A 17,903-nucleotide genomic window follows, 5' to 3' on the forward strand; every position below is an offset into this window, starting at 1 on the left:
TCAATTGTTAAGAAGAAAACTAGAGCCTTTTTTTTTGTTTTATTGGTTTCTTGCCACACACCTGTGACAGTCACAGTTTTACTTGCGCCTTTTGCTTAGGTAGTTTTGTCGTAATTTAAGTTTCCGCCAGCTGTTATACTCTCTCACGCGAACAAACAATTTCCAAAAAAGTTGTGTATTTCTTTTTTTTTTTTTTCTCTGTAGGCAGCTTACATGATGTAGAGCTGACCCATGTTTCATACATTGTCTCATTACGGTCGGTTTCATACATGGCTTGCCCTGACGTCACATCACATACCATGTAAGAGAGAGATTGAAGCTGGCTTTTGTTGGGATTTTGGGTGATGCGTTAATCTTCTATAATTTTCTGGGAGGAGAATAGCGGCGTCTGTGCAAATCTGGGAGACACAAAAGAGGGTCCTGGTAAAAGGGGAGCTCCTCCTTCCCCTCTTTTCTGGTGGTCATCGAAGCGATCTGTGGATGATGTCACGTGCAAGCCATGTACACTTTCATATATTGTCTCATTACGGTCGGTTTCATACTTGCATCGTTGCAGGCCATCAGTGTGCTTATCTGCTGCGGAAATAAACCTTCGTTAACTTAGCCTTTTGCTGTAACTCCTGCCACACGCCTATTCTACCTCGGGTGCAATTATGCCCATTTGCACCGCATAATTGTAGGGAAAATAAACACTTGACCTGACTGAAAGCGCTGCTCTATTTTCTGGACTATAGCCTGCACTCATTATATAGTCCGCAAAACCGATTTCAACTTAAAAAAAAAAAAGAAGAAAAAAAGATCTTTTTTAGATAATTTTTACCTGGCGTATAGTCAGTCCGCAGGCGCAAATTCCGGTTGAGCGCAAGGGAAACAGTGGGGCAATATCACCTTGTTTCATTGTTCCCTTGAAACAGAAAATGAAAGCCCGGAACCAACGACTTTGTGTATGGTCCGCACCTTGTTTATAATCCGCACAGCATAAAATATCAACCTTTAGAAAAAACAAACCATGTATAGTCCACACAGCACAAAATATTGACTCTTAAAGATGTGTAGTTTGCATACTATATACCTAGATAGAAACGTTTTTCGGTCAGAAATAACAACCAGAACAACCAATACTTTAGCATAAAAAACAGTGTCAGATCCTTTTATCCACCCATTTTTCGTAGGTGAAAGCCAGCTCATTGCGTTTGTTGACTGAGTATTAACTGAATATTGCATGTCCGTGTTCACAACATTTGAGATAATAATGTATATATCTATGTTTCATTTCTAAGTTTACGTGTTTTGCATAATACTTACTTCTGTAGTAACTATGACTTACACTGATATCTGCGATATTGTACTGATATTAATATGCAGTGCAGTATGTGGCATATCTTTTCGTTCATGTTTTTATCCAACTGTATTGCCCCCTTTCCCCCCATGTAATGCTGAAAGGCCTTTGAAACATTTTGAATAAATAAAAATAAACAAAAATGGAAGTTTAGAAGAGCCAGTTTGAATGTCACTGCTTTTTATTTGCTAGCTTTATTAGTGGAACTCTGACTACTACTACTGTGAAAGCTGTTACGTCGGCCGATTTATTTGTACTAATCGCTCGCACCTTTAAAAGTCTGATCGTCCAGTGCCGCGATATATTATAAATAGAGTTCTTAGTTTTCGGATGAAACCCGATTGATTGCATTCTTTGATTATAAAGAATGCAATTGAAATGGGGCTATAAATAAAGGATGGGAACCTCTCTCGTGCTACGCAGAGAGGCACAGAGGCACGGATGCCGAAAAAGCAGCTGGAAAACAGGATTGACGTTAGACATACCATCACGCTCCACTCTCCCGTATCTTATTTCGCCTGCTCCTAGATTAATTACTCGCCTTCTCATTTTTGTTTTCGAAGTGTAGGTGCACCATCTGTCTGCCTAGTAAGTGCATGTATGATGGGTAACCGACATCTCTTTTTTTTTCATCAATTAAACCCGTTATAGAAGTGGCTTCTAGGAAGGCACGTGGGAAGGCGGGGCTCTCATGGCTCTGTTTAGGCGTTTCTCCGGATTTTTTAGGTTTGTTTGGCTAAAATGTATTTCAGCTTAAGTGCGAGCAACGGAGAAGCCACAAGAATGAGCGCAATGCCTTGAGTAGGCCCGCTATGTATGTTCGCACGCTTGTGGATTTGAAGCGTTGCTCGAGACACCGTGCTTTATAGCTCTTGCTTTCACTGTTATTAGTACAAACCATGTGTTTTATGTCGAGAATGACCAAAAAGGTGTTTGCTCGGTTATCTTGCCCAATCCGACTTCTTGCGTTGTAACTTTAGTAGCTGCAGGGAGCTACGCAAGGGGTAGGTTCCTAGCTTCGTCGAGTTGCAAGTAAAGCGCACGTGATTAAAAATCTGTCTTTACGTGCCGTCGGCACTCGGCCTTGTGTCTATCATTCCCACCGACATTTGGATTGCCTGGATCGGAAAAGCCCGTCTGAGAGTCTGCCGGTCTGTTCGCTCTGCGTCTCTTGCGGCCTTGCTTCTTTGTTGTCCAGGCTTTACCCAAATTGTCGGCGTGCGTTCAGATGCCGGAACTGCCGGCGAGAAGGGGGCCGTGGGCCTCGCGCGGGGGCAGTCATTAGGACGTGGCGTAACTTCCTTGCCCCGAGTAATGCCGGCCTCTGACCGATGAACGAGCATCTGCCATGGTCGGACACGGAGAGCCGAATTGGCGACCCACGAAGGAGGAAGCATTTTGTTCCCTCCTTCCTGGAGTGTGTCCCAATGATTCGAAGCTTGGCAAAGACCCTTGGCACGCTTGTGGCAGGGTGGACTATCAGCCTTTCATTTTCAAACCGCCATGTTGTTTTTTAACATATCTTGGAGAGACTTTATGGCGCCCTGTGTGAAAGGGGGAGGTGCATTTAAGGAGACCAGTGATCCACCATTTTCACTCATTTCCCTTTGTAGAGCATTTGGTGGAATGCGTATGCTGCAGGACGTCGGACAACGAAGCTAGGTTCCGGTGGCTCCGGCGACCATAACCAAGCTCCCGAGTGGGCGCTTTTGTGCCCATCGTGGATCGTCTTCGGTGTCCACTAGGGATGCAAAACTATTGGCCTCGAGATCGATCTGGAGGTGGCGTTACTATCGCACTATCATCATCATCATCAAAGCGGGTATAGAAGCATGGTTGCCCCATAGACTCTCCATGTTCGTGCGCGAGGCGGCGTAGATTCTTGCGTTTATTTTTTCGCACAATATCGGTGGGAAAACAATTTTAGTGGAAAATGGTGCGGTACCGTTCGCTGCTTCTGTGAAGATTGAATTGTGTTACCAGCATACAACCTAAATTTAGCTAAACGCTTGCGTGGATACGTTGTCTGCTCTAGGCGGACGTTGGCAAGCATGGATCACCACGACGGATTCCTGTTTCCGGGCAAGCTGCACTATTTATGCTAAATATTTGTTTCTTTCGAAATAGATGTATCGATTCATCTGCATGGGAACTCAATAAAACAATTAATTCCAACTCAGATAACACAGTACAGGTACTATGGGCTGTGAAATCGCAGGTTCTATGCATTTTTGTGTTTGCAACTTTTAGCTTTTGCTGTAATAGAAATATTTAGCATGAAGGGAAGTTAGTGCTCTATCGGAAATTACGGTGCTATTGAGTTCTGCTGCAGCCAATGTTTCCCTCTACTGTGCCATGGTGTGGGTAAGTTTTTCGGAGTAGGAACAATTCTACTATGTTGCGATGAGGAGAGAGTGTCTCTTCTAGTTACGATCCAGAAACTGTTCGTTGGCAATACAAGTGAAACAAACTATTCTAATATATTTGCCGTAAGTGGAAGAAGCGGGTGTAACCGAACAACGCAGTAGCGTACGTGTTATTAGATGCCTTTCTCGGTTGTATGAGTTCACCCACTTCAATTTTTTTGGTGAGGGCCACGGATGTCAAAATGCTAACATTGTAAATTTCTGACTAAATAATCTTCTATTCAAACATAGTAGGTCCTGCAACTCTAGCAAATGACCCGCACCACGACACAGACTGCATCGGCCGCAGCGACACTCTTTTACTGATCAAGGCTAGCGACTCTCACTAGACTTTCCGATCACCCTCCACCCTCACCTAATGCATATTGGGACTGGGCAGTTCATCGAATAACTTTCAGATTATTCAAGTAATGCTTTAATTGCGATTTCTTTTTTTGGCATTGAATTGGAAAATTGTGTTAGAGAAAGTCTGAAAAAAGTAAAAAAAAAAATCTGCTTTAATATTTCTGATTTTTTTATTTCATTTAGAACACAATCTTGCATGGTAAACCACTTCAGCATGCTTGTGATTGTCATCGAGGGTGATTATACTGTTTAAATAATAACTTAAAAATGAAAAGGCTTCGCATATTCATATTTCTGTAGGCGTCGCAATGTGAAGTTTAAAATGGGAATGCAATGTGCCATTTATGACATAGTAAAAATACTTAAAAAAAGTGTATTTTATTGTTTTTTATGCAGAAGCGCAAGTGAAAAGTCAGCTAACGGATGTATCAATTGATTAGTCTATTAAAGGGTAGCGATCAGTCGGATTAATTTTTTAATCCAATTACAACTCCAATCAACATTCAATGTTTTATGAAAGCTATGGTTTGTGCGAGATTACAAAAAAATGTGGGACCAGCGGTTGTATACAAACCACACCACTAAGATTATGGAAGCATACGACTTAAATAGTAATCACTTTACTGAATTTCCACGCATGTGAAACAATACAACACAACCTTTAGTAGGAAGAAACAACAAAAACAACAAGCCTAATGAGGAGGGCTCATCCCAGCCGGAAACGGGCTTTCATGCTTCTGGATGTGCGCCCGTAGCAGACGGTGCACAGCGGTATCCCCGCTTTTGCATATTTCCAATTTCAGCCGCACAGTGGCAACACGATTCAACATCGAGGCAAATAGAGGAGCAGACCTTATTCATATTTGTGCTGCCATCTATAGGAAACGTTAGAAGCAGTGTTCAACCTGCCTCAAAGATTTTGGCACGCCATCTTTGTTTTGAGACGCAATGGGAGGTAGCTCGGAATGTGATGCATCTAGATTGCCTTGACGCATCACGTTACTTAAAGCGTTCCTTGTCAATCTGAGCGCCTCTGATACAGCATTCATATTGGAATTCTAAAATTTGCTGATCTGCACAAATCTTTTAATGTAAAATTCCCTCTTTTGGGCTTTTTTCGTGGTGCAAAATGTTTCCTTATATCTCCAGGCTTATGTCAATTCTGACCCCTGTACCCCTGCCGAACACTAGCGCCTTGTACAGTGAAATCGTGAAGCTGCGCCTCTGTATAATGAATTAAGAAATTTGTGGAATGCATCTTTTAAGTTCTTTTGTTTAAAAATACTTTTCGCTAGTTTGGAACTAAGAGATTCAACAAACGCTTCATGATTGTATACTGTGATAGATAACAGACCTTGTGAAATGTCAGCATGCAAGAATTAGTCTTTTCTTAAACCAATGGTCACCGCAATTTTGAAACTCCTCGTCCAGAATTGGGTCGAAATGCAGATGAAGAGGCCGCCATCTTTGAGGCTGGCAGCCGGGCATTTTCGACATGAGCCGATAGGCGGCGTTAAAAATGCTTAAGGTCTTGATTTTTCATAACTATAGATAATGTTGGAAAAACTATTGATGGACAACTGTCGGTAGTACTATTGACACTTGGCCCTCAGTTGGCTATCATTGCTATTGATAATCAACTAGAAAGCTATCAAATGCTAAAAAAAAAAAAATGAAAGCAAAACAAAAAAAGAGAATGACGGACATGTACGGGTTTATTAATTGTGTGTTAACTACCGTAAAATACTGAGCATCCGCCCGTTCCACAACAAGTGCCCACCCCTCGATTTTGTAGCATTCGAAAAATACACAAAGAACTTATCATGTAAGGGAGTGCCCATCCCCAGCTTTACATGATTATCTCCAAATTTTGAGTGGGCATTTGCTAGGGTATATTGTTCGAAAACCACTTAGTTACAGAATTATTGAACGTCGACTAAAAGAAACCTATGGATATGGAGTTTTGTCAAGTTGTAATATATCTATTGGAGTAATTAAAAATTTGTACCTTGCCTGCTTTTTTTTTTTTCTTCTGTTGACCTTTTTTTGGGTTAGCCTAAACTCACTTTTGGGTTATCCTAAACTACCCTAGATATCCCAACTGAGTACTCTGTTGAAGTGAGGGATGAACTTCAGTTTGCAAGTTTCAATTATTATTGATAGCATTTGAATTGTTCTGCTTCAAATGTATAAGAATTTAAAATAATTTTATGAGTTTATATTTTAACATTTTTATTTTTACTCAGTCGGTTCCACCCGTTGTAATTAAGTGTCCGACCAAACGAGTTGATGGTGAAGTGTGATTTCTGTTGACCTCATTGTTGGTACTTGAGTTTTTAGAACCCCTAGAGATTTACGACAGTCCTTGGAATTTCGCTGAAACACAGAGGCTTCCAATTATAAACTATGAATTTTACTATTAAAAGTTTTATGACGGTCGTCTACCAATAATATACTATTGATAGTGGTACCAATAACTTTGTGATAGTTGACTATCTAGAGCACTAGCTATATTTTGTTTTCTTCACCATTCATAGTTACGCTTAGCTTCCACTACTGATAGTACCATAGATTATTTCTCGTTACTAGTGCCCAGGCTGATGCAACGAAACCTTCCTCTCTCTCTCTCCTCTGGATGAGCGCAAAGAGAGGAAGAAAAGATGACCATACGCTCTAAAACTGTTGTTTTTTTTTCACAGAAAAAGGTGAAAGGTTGGGAACAAACATACGTGGATTTAGGGCAACTACGCACATCAACCAAGCGCAACGAAGGAAGCCACACCAAACTATGCACATTTCGGTACACATTGAAAAAACACCCACAGTCTGCACGCACCTGACAGCCAGGAAAGTGCAATACACCTGAGGTCTAGGCGACTGTTGCGATCGGTACCTGGGGACAACCTTCTGTGGCATTTCTGGAGATAGGAAAGGTGTGCTCAACTTTCATCAGCTCTCAAGCATGCGCTACTGTGAGTGCATGGCCTCAGAAAGTTGTCCCCAAATATGTTGAGCACGCAGAGTGAAAGCAGATGCTCTGAGCAGGGCACCCAAACCGCCGTCGGTACCAGCAGGCTGAGAAACGGCTCTCGGCCACTGGCCACATTTCCGGGGTCGTCGTGGGGCAAGACTTTGACGTCCTTCGGCGGCAGCAAAGCGCCGTTTCCCTCGCCCCAGTTTACGATTTCTGCTCTCTGAGTTTGATGGCGGATATTGAAGAGCGGCACCGGTGCCTTGCCGGATGTTTTATGAGGGTTGCTGCAAGAATAATGCAACATCTTTTTTGGGGGCCCTGAGGGAGGAGGGAGGTTTTTATTTGAGGGCTGTTTATGCTATCGGGGTAGGGGGAATCTTTTAATATCTTTGGGGGGTGGTAGCAGGAGGGGGTGGATATTGAATGGCGCTTCGAAAGTTTGAGAGTTGATTGAGGCTTGTTTGGTTGTCTCTCGCTACGCTCAATGTGCTGTGCGCAGTGGTCAGTTGCGAGTTTGGGAAATGTTTAGTTCTGCGTGGGACATCTACGGAGCTTGGGTGACTGCTGACGATGTGCCTAGTTTTTTTTTTTTTTTTACTAAAACATGGCCAGTAAGGGCTTGGCTTTTAATAGAGAGATACTCACGGTTCAAAAGAGGGCGATTTTCTATGGGAGGACGGCGGGTCGAAAACCTAACAAGGGACGGCAGTTCTGGGGTGGGCATGAAAAATTATGATGTCGCACAAAGGTCACAATTTCGCCGGTGAAATGTAGGTGCATCCGGTTTGATACTCCGAAAATTAATATGAATTTTGGCGTGTCAATAGCTCTGCAACTCCAGTCAATTTAATTTAATTTGGGATTATGACTGTTCCTAGCTAAACCAGTGTCCCTAAATTACGAGGCACAATATATTTTTTTTTCTTCAATATTTTCTGTAGTTTTATAAATATAACGGATCAAAGTTTGGTTTCGGGTGTCTACCAGCAAAAGCAAAACTATCTGCTAGAGGGATGGCAACACTGATCATCAACCCTACGGCTGCGACGTGATGTCATTGTGGTACGCGGTACAGCCAAGCAACCGCAGCTCCATCGCTACGCGACGTCACAAGGGTCACCGCCCAGTGTGCCTTGGCTGATAGCTAACCCACTTGCCGCCCGCTAAAGAGCAGCTGGTCGCATCATTAAACTCGTTTTTAGTGGAGTACGCTGCTTCACTTCGGCGCAATATTTCAGCTGTGATCACATTTTGTTCCTCTAAAGCAATACCAGCCATTTACTTTTGTTTCGTTTCTGACCGGAGTTTCCCCAGAAGAAAATATTTGCAGAGTTACATTCACATACTCGCTTTGTAATCGTGCAATGTCCCCATTCGCTTAAAAAAAATAATTCAGTGATCGAGCCCTGAAAAATAGTTTTTTGGAAACGCAATCATACACTACAGCCGTTTTAATTTGTTTACACTACCTATTTATTTATTTTTTAAAATTATTTTCGGTCCTCTGATGCTAAAGAAAAGGTAGAGGTTTGAGCACCTTGAATGCGTTTTTCTCATTTTTCCTCTTTGGCATAAATTTCACTTTAGGAAAACTATCGTTTGGTGACCGGAAAAAAGGAAAGGCTCACTCATTGTTTTTTCTAACTGGAATTTAACGTGCAATGCAACTGTGGCAGTGTTTTTTTTACTTTGCTGGTGTCTTTTTAAAAAAGGTTAAGATTTTGTCGACAACATAAAAAGCAAAAAATTTATTTGATTTTTCGGTGCAATGTTAGCATAAAATAATTTACTTTATGGAAATTTTGTTTGCACAGTTGCACTCTCCAAGCATTCTGCTGCAGATCTAGTGAAGAAAAATGTTAGATATTACATTAGTTCTCCAACAATAGTTTTTCTAAACTATGTCAGTGTGTTCCTTATAGTGCCTATATATTTATTTACGGTATAGGCTGTAAATTTAATTCAGTTTAAAGGGGTACTCTGGTGTTTTCTTTATATTCCCCAATTTGCCTGATAATTTGCTAAATGCACCAACAAACATTGCTGAAATAATAACCAGAATAGTGGGCAAAATTTTTTCATTTTTTTTTTCAAAGTTATTGAATTTATAATTGGGTTGTGTGTGTGTTTATACAGCCTAGAACTTGGTCTGCCTCACAGGGGCGACGAGTCTCCCAGCTGTAGATGAGAAATTTAGCCAGTGCGGTACAGCCGCTAGCCTGGGGTTTTTAACGTGCACCACGCAGTAGTGATACACGAACGCACGCCGGTACGATGCTCATCCAGATCGAAACGGGCAGGGGTGGGGCTCGAACCCAGGATCTTCGGGTTCTGCAGCGCGAGCTTTCGCTCCACGTGCTCCGAGCTGGTGTATTGAATTTATAATTTAGCTACTTGCCGTGTTTTTCAAAGGAAGTTTCTACTGGCAACAATAAAAAAAAGTGTCAGGGGAAGGCAGTTGCTCATTCTTTGGTCTGTAGGGTTTGTTCCCAAGTGATTACAAGCAGTTTTATGGTGTCAAATGAATGCTTTGGAAGCTTGCTTCTGGCAGCACACAAAATTTTGAGACTGCCTGCTCAATGCAAGTTTGCCCCCCCCCCCCCCCGTCACGCCACTGAAAAGATTGGGTATATTAAATGTTGGTTTTGGCATCATTTTCACTCGCAGATTTCATGGTAACTATTCTGAATATTGTGATACTCAATAACATAGCGTAAAGGGTAAAGGTCGGTGATTCCAAAAATATAGTCAGTTGTGGTAGCAAAAAAAATCGTCTGAGTACCCCTTTAAGTTGAAGGCTCAAAAGATGACCCTTTTAGGTATTGTCCTCCCTTAAGCGTACTGGTGTATACAATTCATTGCCTAAAGATACAAGATTTCCGAGAGTGTACAAAACGAGGCTCGTATTCTGGAAAATAGCAGTACCGTCGCGTTCAACCAAAGCCAACAATCTTGTAATGCGTTAGGGGTCGGTGCTGAATAAACAGTGTTTAGGAACAGTGCGTGCTTCGGCTGTTCATACTCTCGTTCATCTCATTACTGGGGGGAGGGGGACAGTGCTTCTCTATAGTTTGCATAAGAACTTGTCTTTCCACCGCTACAACCGCAGCCACTCGAAAGTGAAACACCTGCAAATTGAGAATGATACTCGCGTTGCATTCTGCAACGTCTGCTTGCTAGTGCGTGAAGCGAGGAATTTATATTAGAGATGTTGCAAAGGTGATTCAGCTTTTGCACACAAAGAAGCAAAAGCCGGTTGTGTATGCGGGTGGAAACTTGGGGAGAGGAGGAGATGAGAGTGCGCGGGGACGTCGGAACACCAAGCTCTGGTTGGAATGAGCAAAGCAAGCTGCCTTTGTCCATACTCACTCTTCAAAGGCATTCAGAGAGAGAGAGAGACAACTAGCTCCGAGTCTACCCACTAGACGTTCCATCCAACGCTTGGTGTTTATGTCCCCGCACACTGTTGTCTCTCCCTCTCCTCCAGTTTCTACTCGCATAGTAGAGACGCCCACCCGTTTCAACGCTCCCTCAACTACTCGGGCGTTTGTGGTCGCAGGTGGCCGACGTGCATCTTGTGCGGCTCTGGATTTTCATCCGAGTTCTGAGTGCAGCGAGATGTTTGCAAGATGAACAAAGTTACTCGCAAAACACTGCCTATACTTTTTTTTTTGTTAATTTCCCGTTTTTCAACAAGGCACTCGTTGGAACAAAATTATGCCCATCTGTAGCCGGCATCTACATGTGCGTTTTGTTTCGAAATTCATTCATTCTGTCGTTAATTTGGTGCACACCGAAGGCGTTGTCTGTGCGTCGCAGCAGCATTGCAGTTTGAGTGCAAAAGTTATTGCTTAAAACTAAAAACACGATTGCTTAAAGGGTTGCTGAACTGAAGTTTGGATTTCGCAACATAAGGCAGCAGGAGTGTTGAACGGGAAGCTACAAACTCGGAAGCATCACTCCTACATCAATCTTTTCAAACAGATGGCCATATTTTTGGAAAAGAAGCACGCGACCAAGCGAGGGATTCTCTTTGAACAATTGAGAATGAGGGGAAGTGGCCTTGCCTCTCTCCTCCTCGCTTCGGTTCACCTGCTCGATGAAACGAAGCAAAGAGGAGAAGAAATGAGAATCGCGACGTCGCATGTCTCGTTGGCCATGTTCAGTCGCGCACTTCTTTTCCAAAATTACGGCCATCCGTTAGGGACATCGCTGTATGAGTGACGTTTTTGGGTTTTTGCAGCGTCCCGCCTATCGTTCCAGCCTTGTTTAGTGAGCTCCAAATTTCGGTTGAGCATCCCTTTAAAACTGAAGCACAAAGTGTAACATATTACTCGTACAAACACACTACACACCGGTAACTACAAAGCCATCGAGACTGCCAAGAAGCTGCTAAAATCGTGGCTGTTCCAGCGAACGTCTGCTGTTACCGCGTGCTAAAGAAAAGAAATGAGCAAAACAGTGAGAAAGTGTCGGAGGCTAAAGACCAAAACATGGGCCGTCTGCTTTGCTCATGCTGTACGTGCACCTGCGTGGCCTTCCCGTCCTTCTGCAGTTGTGTCACATGCCGGCTCTGCCAAATCGCCGCGTCATCCATTGTGTTTCTGGTTTGACCTTTTGCACGCCCCGCGTTGAGCCGCGCCGCTTCTCTTTGCACTGCGTACGGTTGGTGGCAACTTGATCGGAGTACATTTTCAGAATTGTATGCATCACAGTCTGTTCAGTTCATTGGTGAAAAGAATTCGGCTTCCTTTTGGCCCAGTCAATGGCAAGCTGTACGTTGTCGGCAATGGGAAACTTTGAGGAACGAAAGAGACGGCCAAATGCTCAGTGCTGACCACGGAAAACATTTGCGAGGAGTTCTCAATCTGTATTTTAAAGGGCCACATGCCTTTAGTGGAAAATTGTTTTCTCTTTTTTTTTTACTTTTTGTGTTTTCTAAAAGAAATTGTTTTGAACGATAGAAGCCTTGTATTTGTTTTGGATTTTTCAGTTTTTTTTGCAAGTCTGGCTTTTTTTTTTTGTTGGTGGCACAATATACTGCTGTACACTATAGTACCGTTTTTTCGGGTTGGCATTGTTAAGTAAGTAAATAAATTATAAATAAACAAACCCCGTGCTTGCGAGCAAGCTTGGACTCTGGCGTTGTCACATATTTATGAGTTGATGTTAGCTTGTGTCGAACTGTTTTATCGGGGATTAAGGATTTTAAACGAATGCTCTCACTTTATTATTACGTACCATCTAGGCACCAATAATTATGAGACTGAGCTGCAGCACTTTCTTGGGGTGTGCTTGAAGCTGCTGGCAATATTGCCACGCACGTTGCTGAGGGAATGCGTGCGTGGCTGAATGGTTAGTGTGCTTGACTGTTGCGCGGAAGGTCTAGGTTTATTTCCAGCCAGCGGAATGTCCTTTTATTTATTCTTTCAACTTGACGTTCTCATAAGTTCGAGAACATTCTCGTCTGATCGAGTTCCAAATATTCTATGTGCCGAAAGTTCCACGCCGAATGTTCCAGAGACCCACGAGAGTACATAAGGGACTCCGCATGGCGAGCGGAGTCAGTCTCGCTCCAGCGCTTAATCATGCTGTTACGCTGACTTTGACGCCCGCGACGCTCTGTTGTAATCTTCTGTTTCCTCTTTGTTTTGGGCACAGTTTGGGCACAAGTTTGCCCCATTAAACGTTTCAGTTTCCTCAGTTATTCCTCGTTCGTCATCTCGTCATCCGTGACAGTATTGTTCTGTTTTATGACTGACACAATCTGGGGGCCCTATAAGGATACTCCACACTGTATCATAGATAAGGAAAGTAGTACCTGTTCAAGTAGTACCAGATAAGGCTGTGATACAGCGCCCCCTTTTTTTTATGTCTCCAGGCACATTGTGTGCCTCCTTCGTGGAAGAGTATTGGCATTTCAGTTTTAATATTTCACACTTATCTTTTTATTTTTTTTTAGTAGATCTGCAGACCGCATGGGTCCAGGCAGGATAGGCAAAAAAAGAAATCACACATACATTAACCATGACAATTAGTGCCGCAATCACAAGGCAAACATCACTATGTGACGCTGCATGTATACTGGCTTCACACTCATGCACACACAAAACAAGAAACTTCACTATCAAATTAGCTTACATGATATTCACAGCATTGTAAATGTATGACACTTATAAATCTTAATCTTGTACAGAAATATTGATATACACACACAAAAAGCACAACAGGCAAATAGTAAAAATTTTTTTTTTTTTTCTATATGCTTAAAAATTAGACAATGCTTTCCAATGATGTTGCAAAATCTGCAAAAGAAAATAAATTACAAAGCAATAAATTCCCATCACTTACAGTTTGAGGGAATTATGAAAACTTAAATATATTAGTATGCGCAAAATAGGAAGTTAGAGTATTCCTGATTATGTCTTGTTGATGTTGTAGAAAGTTGGCTGAAATACAAACCGGGATTTAGGGGGACTTGATTATTAACGAGCTTATGAAGGAAAATTAGTGGAGCTATCTTACGTCAATGCTAAAGGGTCGTTATTTTACGTGTTTGCCTTAACAAGGGACGTGCAAAAAAAATATAATCTGTGCAATTATATTTTTCATAGATGAAACGAATGGCTCATCTTTAAACCATGATGTAGAAAACCCGAGACTGTGGTAAAAGCTGAGAAACTTGGTCGAAGAAGAAAGACAGTGGAAAGTAGTTCCAAGAAGTTTCTTAAAATATGAAGTTTTTTTGTTTTTTTTAATGGTTGTAAGTGAACGTGCTATGAGTCATTTTGCGGGCAGGGGTTCAGTTGGAAGTCCTATCAGTTCTCGTTTAGATGAAGCGCAGCCTTTCCATACTCGGGCTGGAAGGGAAGGGGGTCCGTGTGTTGGTTTTGTTGTGTTTGTTTTGTTTAAGGTCCTAAGCTTTCAGTTTGGGATTGAGGTCACCGTTTACGTTTGAGGTGAAGACCAGTGTGGGTAGGATTGTATAGATAACAAAGGTTGACCTTGTGACGTCGGTGGTTGGTGGTTAGTTTTTGGATATATAAGACATTGAGGAAATAGATGCAGTAGCTGAGTTTAAGACGTTTTTTTCCCCTGTCTTTCTTCTTGACCAAGTTTCTCTGCTTTTACCACAGTCTCGGGTTTTCTACATCATGATCAATATCCACCAGCTTGCCTGCGCACTCACTGTTTTTTCATCTTGAAATTTTCTCTAAAATCTCTGTTTTTTGGTAAATGGATTCCACACTATGAAACAATATTCTAACTTTGGTCAACTGAGTGGATTGAGGGTTAGGCGAGTAATTTGACGTTTGGAAAGGTGTCATTAAGTTCATTTTGAACCAGACCGAGCTTGCAGAAGGCTGCTGAAGAACCGTCGTTGACATGATTTGACCAACTCAAAGTTTTGTCGATTGTGACTCCGTGGTGTTTGAAGGGATCGGCTTCAGAAATGGGAATATGAAGTATGCGGTAAGAGAACAGGAAAGGCTTCTTTTTAGTAGTAATAACAAGCAAGGCTGTCCTATAAACGTTAAACTTCACGTTCCATTTGTTGCACCAGTCTTGAATTGTACCGAGAGTTGAATCTAGCAAATTTTGATCAGAAATTGAAGTTATATCTTTAAATAAGACACAATCGTCTACAAATAACCTAATACTCGCAGATGGGTCTATGATATCCACAATGTCATTTACATAAATTAAAAAGATTAGTGGTCCCAAGACGCTTCCTTGGGGCTTCCTTGATGTTACACTTAACATCTCCGAACAACAACCCGCTATTTCTACAAACTGCTTGCGACGTAGTAAGTGGAAACAAACCCACTTCATGGTTTCTGGGGGAAGCCCGATACCATGTAGTTTTGAAGTTTTCTATAAGGAACTCGGTCAAGTGCTTTACTGAGGTCCAAAAAAATAACATAGACCTGGCTGGTTTTGTCTAGTACTCTTACAAATTCATGAATGGTAGATAGTAATGGGGTGGTGGTTGAAAAGCCTTTGATGGATCCGTGTTGAAACCCTGACAGTATGCTGTTTGCGCATAAATATTCTGTAATGGCATTACCAACAATATGCTCGTGCAGCTTGCAACACATACATGTTAACGAGATGGGCCAGTAATTGCTCAGTGATAAGGTGTCCCCTTTCTTAAAAACAGGTACAAGTCATTCGGTAATACACCAGAAGAAAAAGAAACTGAAGATCACAGTCAAGAGTTTTGCCAAAATTTCTGCTTAACGGTGCAAGTAGGCATTCGGTATGCTGTCTGGACCGCACAAAGCTTTCACTTGTATATGTTTAGCAACATTAAATAAACGCCTCGATAACATATAAAGTCAGTGTTCGAAAAAGAAGAGTCATTGTACTCGGGAGGATCAGGGTAAGAACAAAAACGGACTGAAAGTATGCATTGAAATGCTGAGCAATTTCATCATGATCGGAAGTGAAAACGTCATTCACTTTAATCTGATCGACTGACTTTCTTGTATTACCAAGGTACCTCCAAAATTTCTCAAGGTCATTCTTTATAAAATTAGGAAGCATAGTAGAAAAATGGTAACTCCACACTCTCTGAACATGCATCTTCAATTGATTCTGTGATTCTGGAAGTCTACAATCGTTTCTGACCTTCCCTCTCTTCAAATGTTTAATTCTACGCTTTACGTCAATGATCAATCTATTAATCGTGGATTTTTTGGAGCGCAGCTCTTAGGTGCCCGTTTCTGGCTTAAGCGGCGTCGCCGTCGCCGCGCGGTGCATTATGGGTAAATTTCTCCGCTAAATTTAGCGGAAAAATTTCCCCGCTAAATCTAGCGGTAAAATTTTGTGACCTTCAGTACCCTTCCCTCCTCCTCCTCAAGAGCTGCACTCTAATTCGGCGTTACAGGGAGATGTAAACGGCTTTCATTTTTTTTTTTCAACGCACTTACATACATTGGGAACGAACACATTAAGCAGTAACTGCAGGCTGTAGTGAATTTATGCCAAAGGACATTAACGTCAGAGTCATGAAAGCTGTCAAGTTAATTTTCTAAATAATTGGTGATGCAATGATCGTTAAATTGAGAAAAATCTTTGACAATTTTTACTTTATCTTTCTTGTTGGTTGATTGATTCATTAAATAACAACGGAAATTAATGAGTTTGTGGTCAAACAGTTTGTGTTCAACTGAAACTGAAAATTCAGTAAAACTTTGACTGATAAAAGCAATGTCTAAAATAGAACCACTTGACCCGTGCTGATGTGTGACCTCACTGACGACCTATAGATGGTCATACATAATCATAGTATCGAAAATAATTTCAGTTTTCACATGAGCCAGATGACCATTTAGTCCAGTTGATATCGGGGAGGTTGAAATCACCAACAAGTAAAATTTTATTGTTACAATGTGGAGACATGATAATATAATATATGTGAAAGTTCAACAGGGGAGTTGGAGTGTGTGGTTATAATCATAGAGATTTAATTAAAGGGAACATTGCGTGTTTTTGTTTTTTGCAGAAGCATAATTGAGAGGCTCCATACGCACATGTATTTTCTGCAAGGTGCTGGATTTCTTTTTAATTTTTTTTTTTGTGCATTGCAACTGTGCATTTTGCAACAGTGAACATAAAACATTTTTATAGAAATTGATAGGCGTAAATTGGTGGGATGTTGAGCCAGAAGTTGGATTCGGTGCCCAGCATAAAATTGATGAAGTTAACTGAGCAGAACGAGCCAACGAAGCTTAATATTGCGGCGAACGTGTGCCAAAAGGCCCTTAGGTGGTCTACATTAATCCTCAGTTCTTCGCTGGGAAATTCCAGATGCTTTTCGTTGGTTTGGAGCATAAACTCCCAAAATTTACACTAGAAAAACAAAATAAAAATGCTGAAAGATGTCCACACAATTGAAGAATCTGTCTCTGCTCGTTTATTTTCTTGTTGCTAATCGTCCAACGAGCTGCTGAGATGTGTTTAAAGGGAGTTGTTGACTGAACTTCAGAACCGTGCCATTTGAGTTGTCATCAGGACCAAACTATTTTGATCCCGACACGAACTAGATACTCTGTGCCGTGGCTACGAACATTGTCAAACGCAAGACAGCAAGCGTTTGCTCGGGCGGCACTCGTTTCGTTTTGACGCATCGGCGGGAGGACGTCGGATCCTTGCCAGGATTTGAGCGCGACAGCGTCGCCTCATATCAGAATATGGCGCCGTAAGCTCAGTTGACCTCGCAGTAGTATATTTGCCGTTTTTCTGGGGTGCCATTTAGCTCGGAACCTTTTCTTGCGTTGGAGCGAGGTTGGATCGGCGTGGTAACCTTTCTGCCAGAGTGTGCATCAGGTGTCCTTTCCTTTGTCTCGTTTCAGTGTGCGGAGCGTGATGCACAAACACCTCGAGAAGATGGGAGAGGTCACGTTTGACAAGATCTTCAACCAGAAGTTAGGTGAGGCATGGGACTCGACCTGGCCCCTCTGATTGTCCCCTCTGAATCGGCTCCCTGTTGGCCCTGTGTGGAACGCACAACCTATCTGAGCTTGGGTCTTTCTTATTTGGCCGTTTGTTTTTAAGGCAACATCCGCGTGGGTTTCTGTTGCGGTACTCGACGGAAATATCAGCCCGTCTTTTTTGGGCATCTGCCCTTCGCGCGTAAATCTTTGTGCTCGAAAAAGGCTTTTGCGTTTATGGCTTTGCTGGTCTGGATCGGCTAGCGCGGACTGAATGCCCTGCACGAGTGTGGGAGATAATGGTCGGGTATAGTTTTACTAAGTACAGTTAATAATTTGATGGGGTTCCGTAGAAAATGAGAATTCTGAACAACGTTCTTCTT

At 42.1% G+C, this 17,903-nt stretch overlaps 1 protein-coding gene across 3 annotated transcripts in view; it reads left to right on the forward strand.

Moving 5' to 3' along the window:
* The window catches only part of LOC8033785 (G protein-coupled receptor kinase 1), a 59,679-nt gene that overhangs the window by 7,058 nt on the left and 34,718 nt on the right, over positions 1-17,903 (forward strand). The window contains exons 1-2 of one of the 3 annotated variants that reach the window (XM_029970359.4): positions 3,144-3,161; positions 17,443-17,519. In XM_029970359.4, coding sequence (XP_029826219.1) covers positions 17,456-17,519 — 64 coding nt within the window. In that variant the 5' untranslated portion in view covers positions 3,144-3,161; positions 17,443-17,455. Of the gene's footprint in view, positions 1-3,143; positions 3,162-6,762; positions 6,911-17,442; positions 17,520-17,903 lie in introns of those variants that run through there. The other 2 variants (XM_029970358.4, XM_029970357.4) reach the window with 2 other exon arrangements.

Source organism: Ixodes scapularis, unplaced genomic scaffold (genome assembly GCF_016920785.2).
Source record: "Ixodes scapularis isolate PalLabHiFi unplaced genomic scaffold, ASM1692078v2 PGA_scaffold1__304_contigs__length_218370807, whole genome shotgun sequence".
Lineage (NCBI taxonomy): Eukaryota > Metazoa > Arthropoda > Arachnida > Ixodida > Ixodidae > Ixodes > Ixodes scapularis.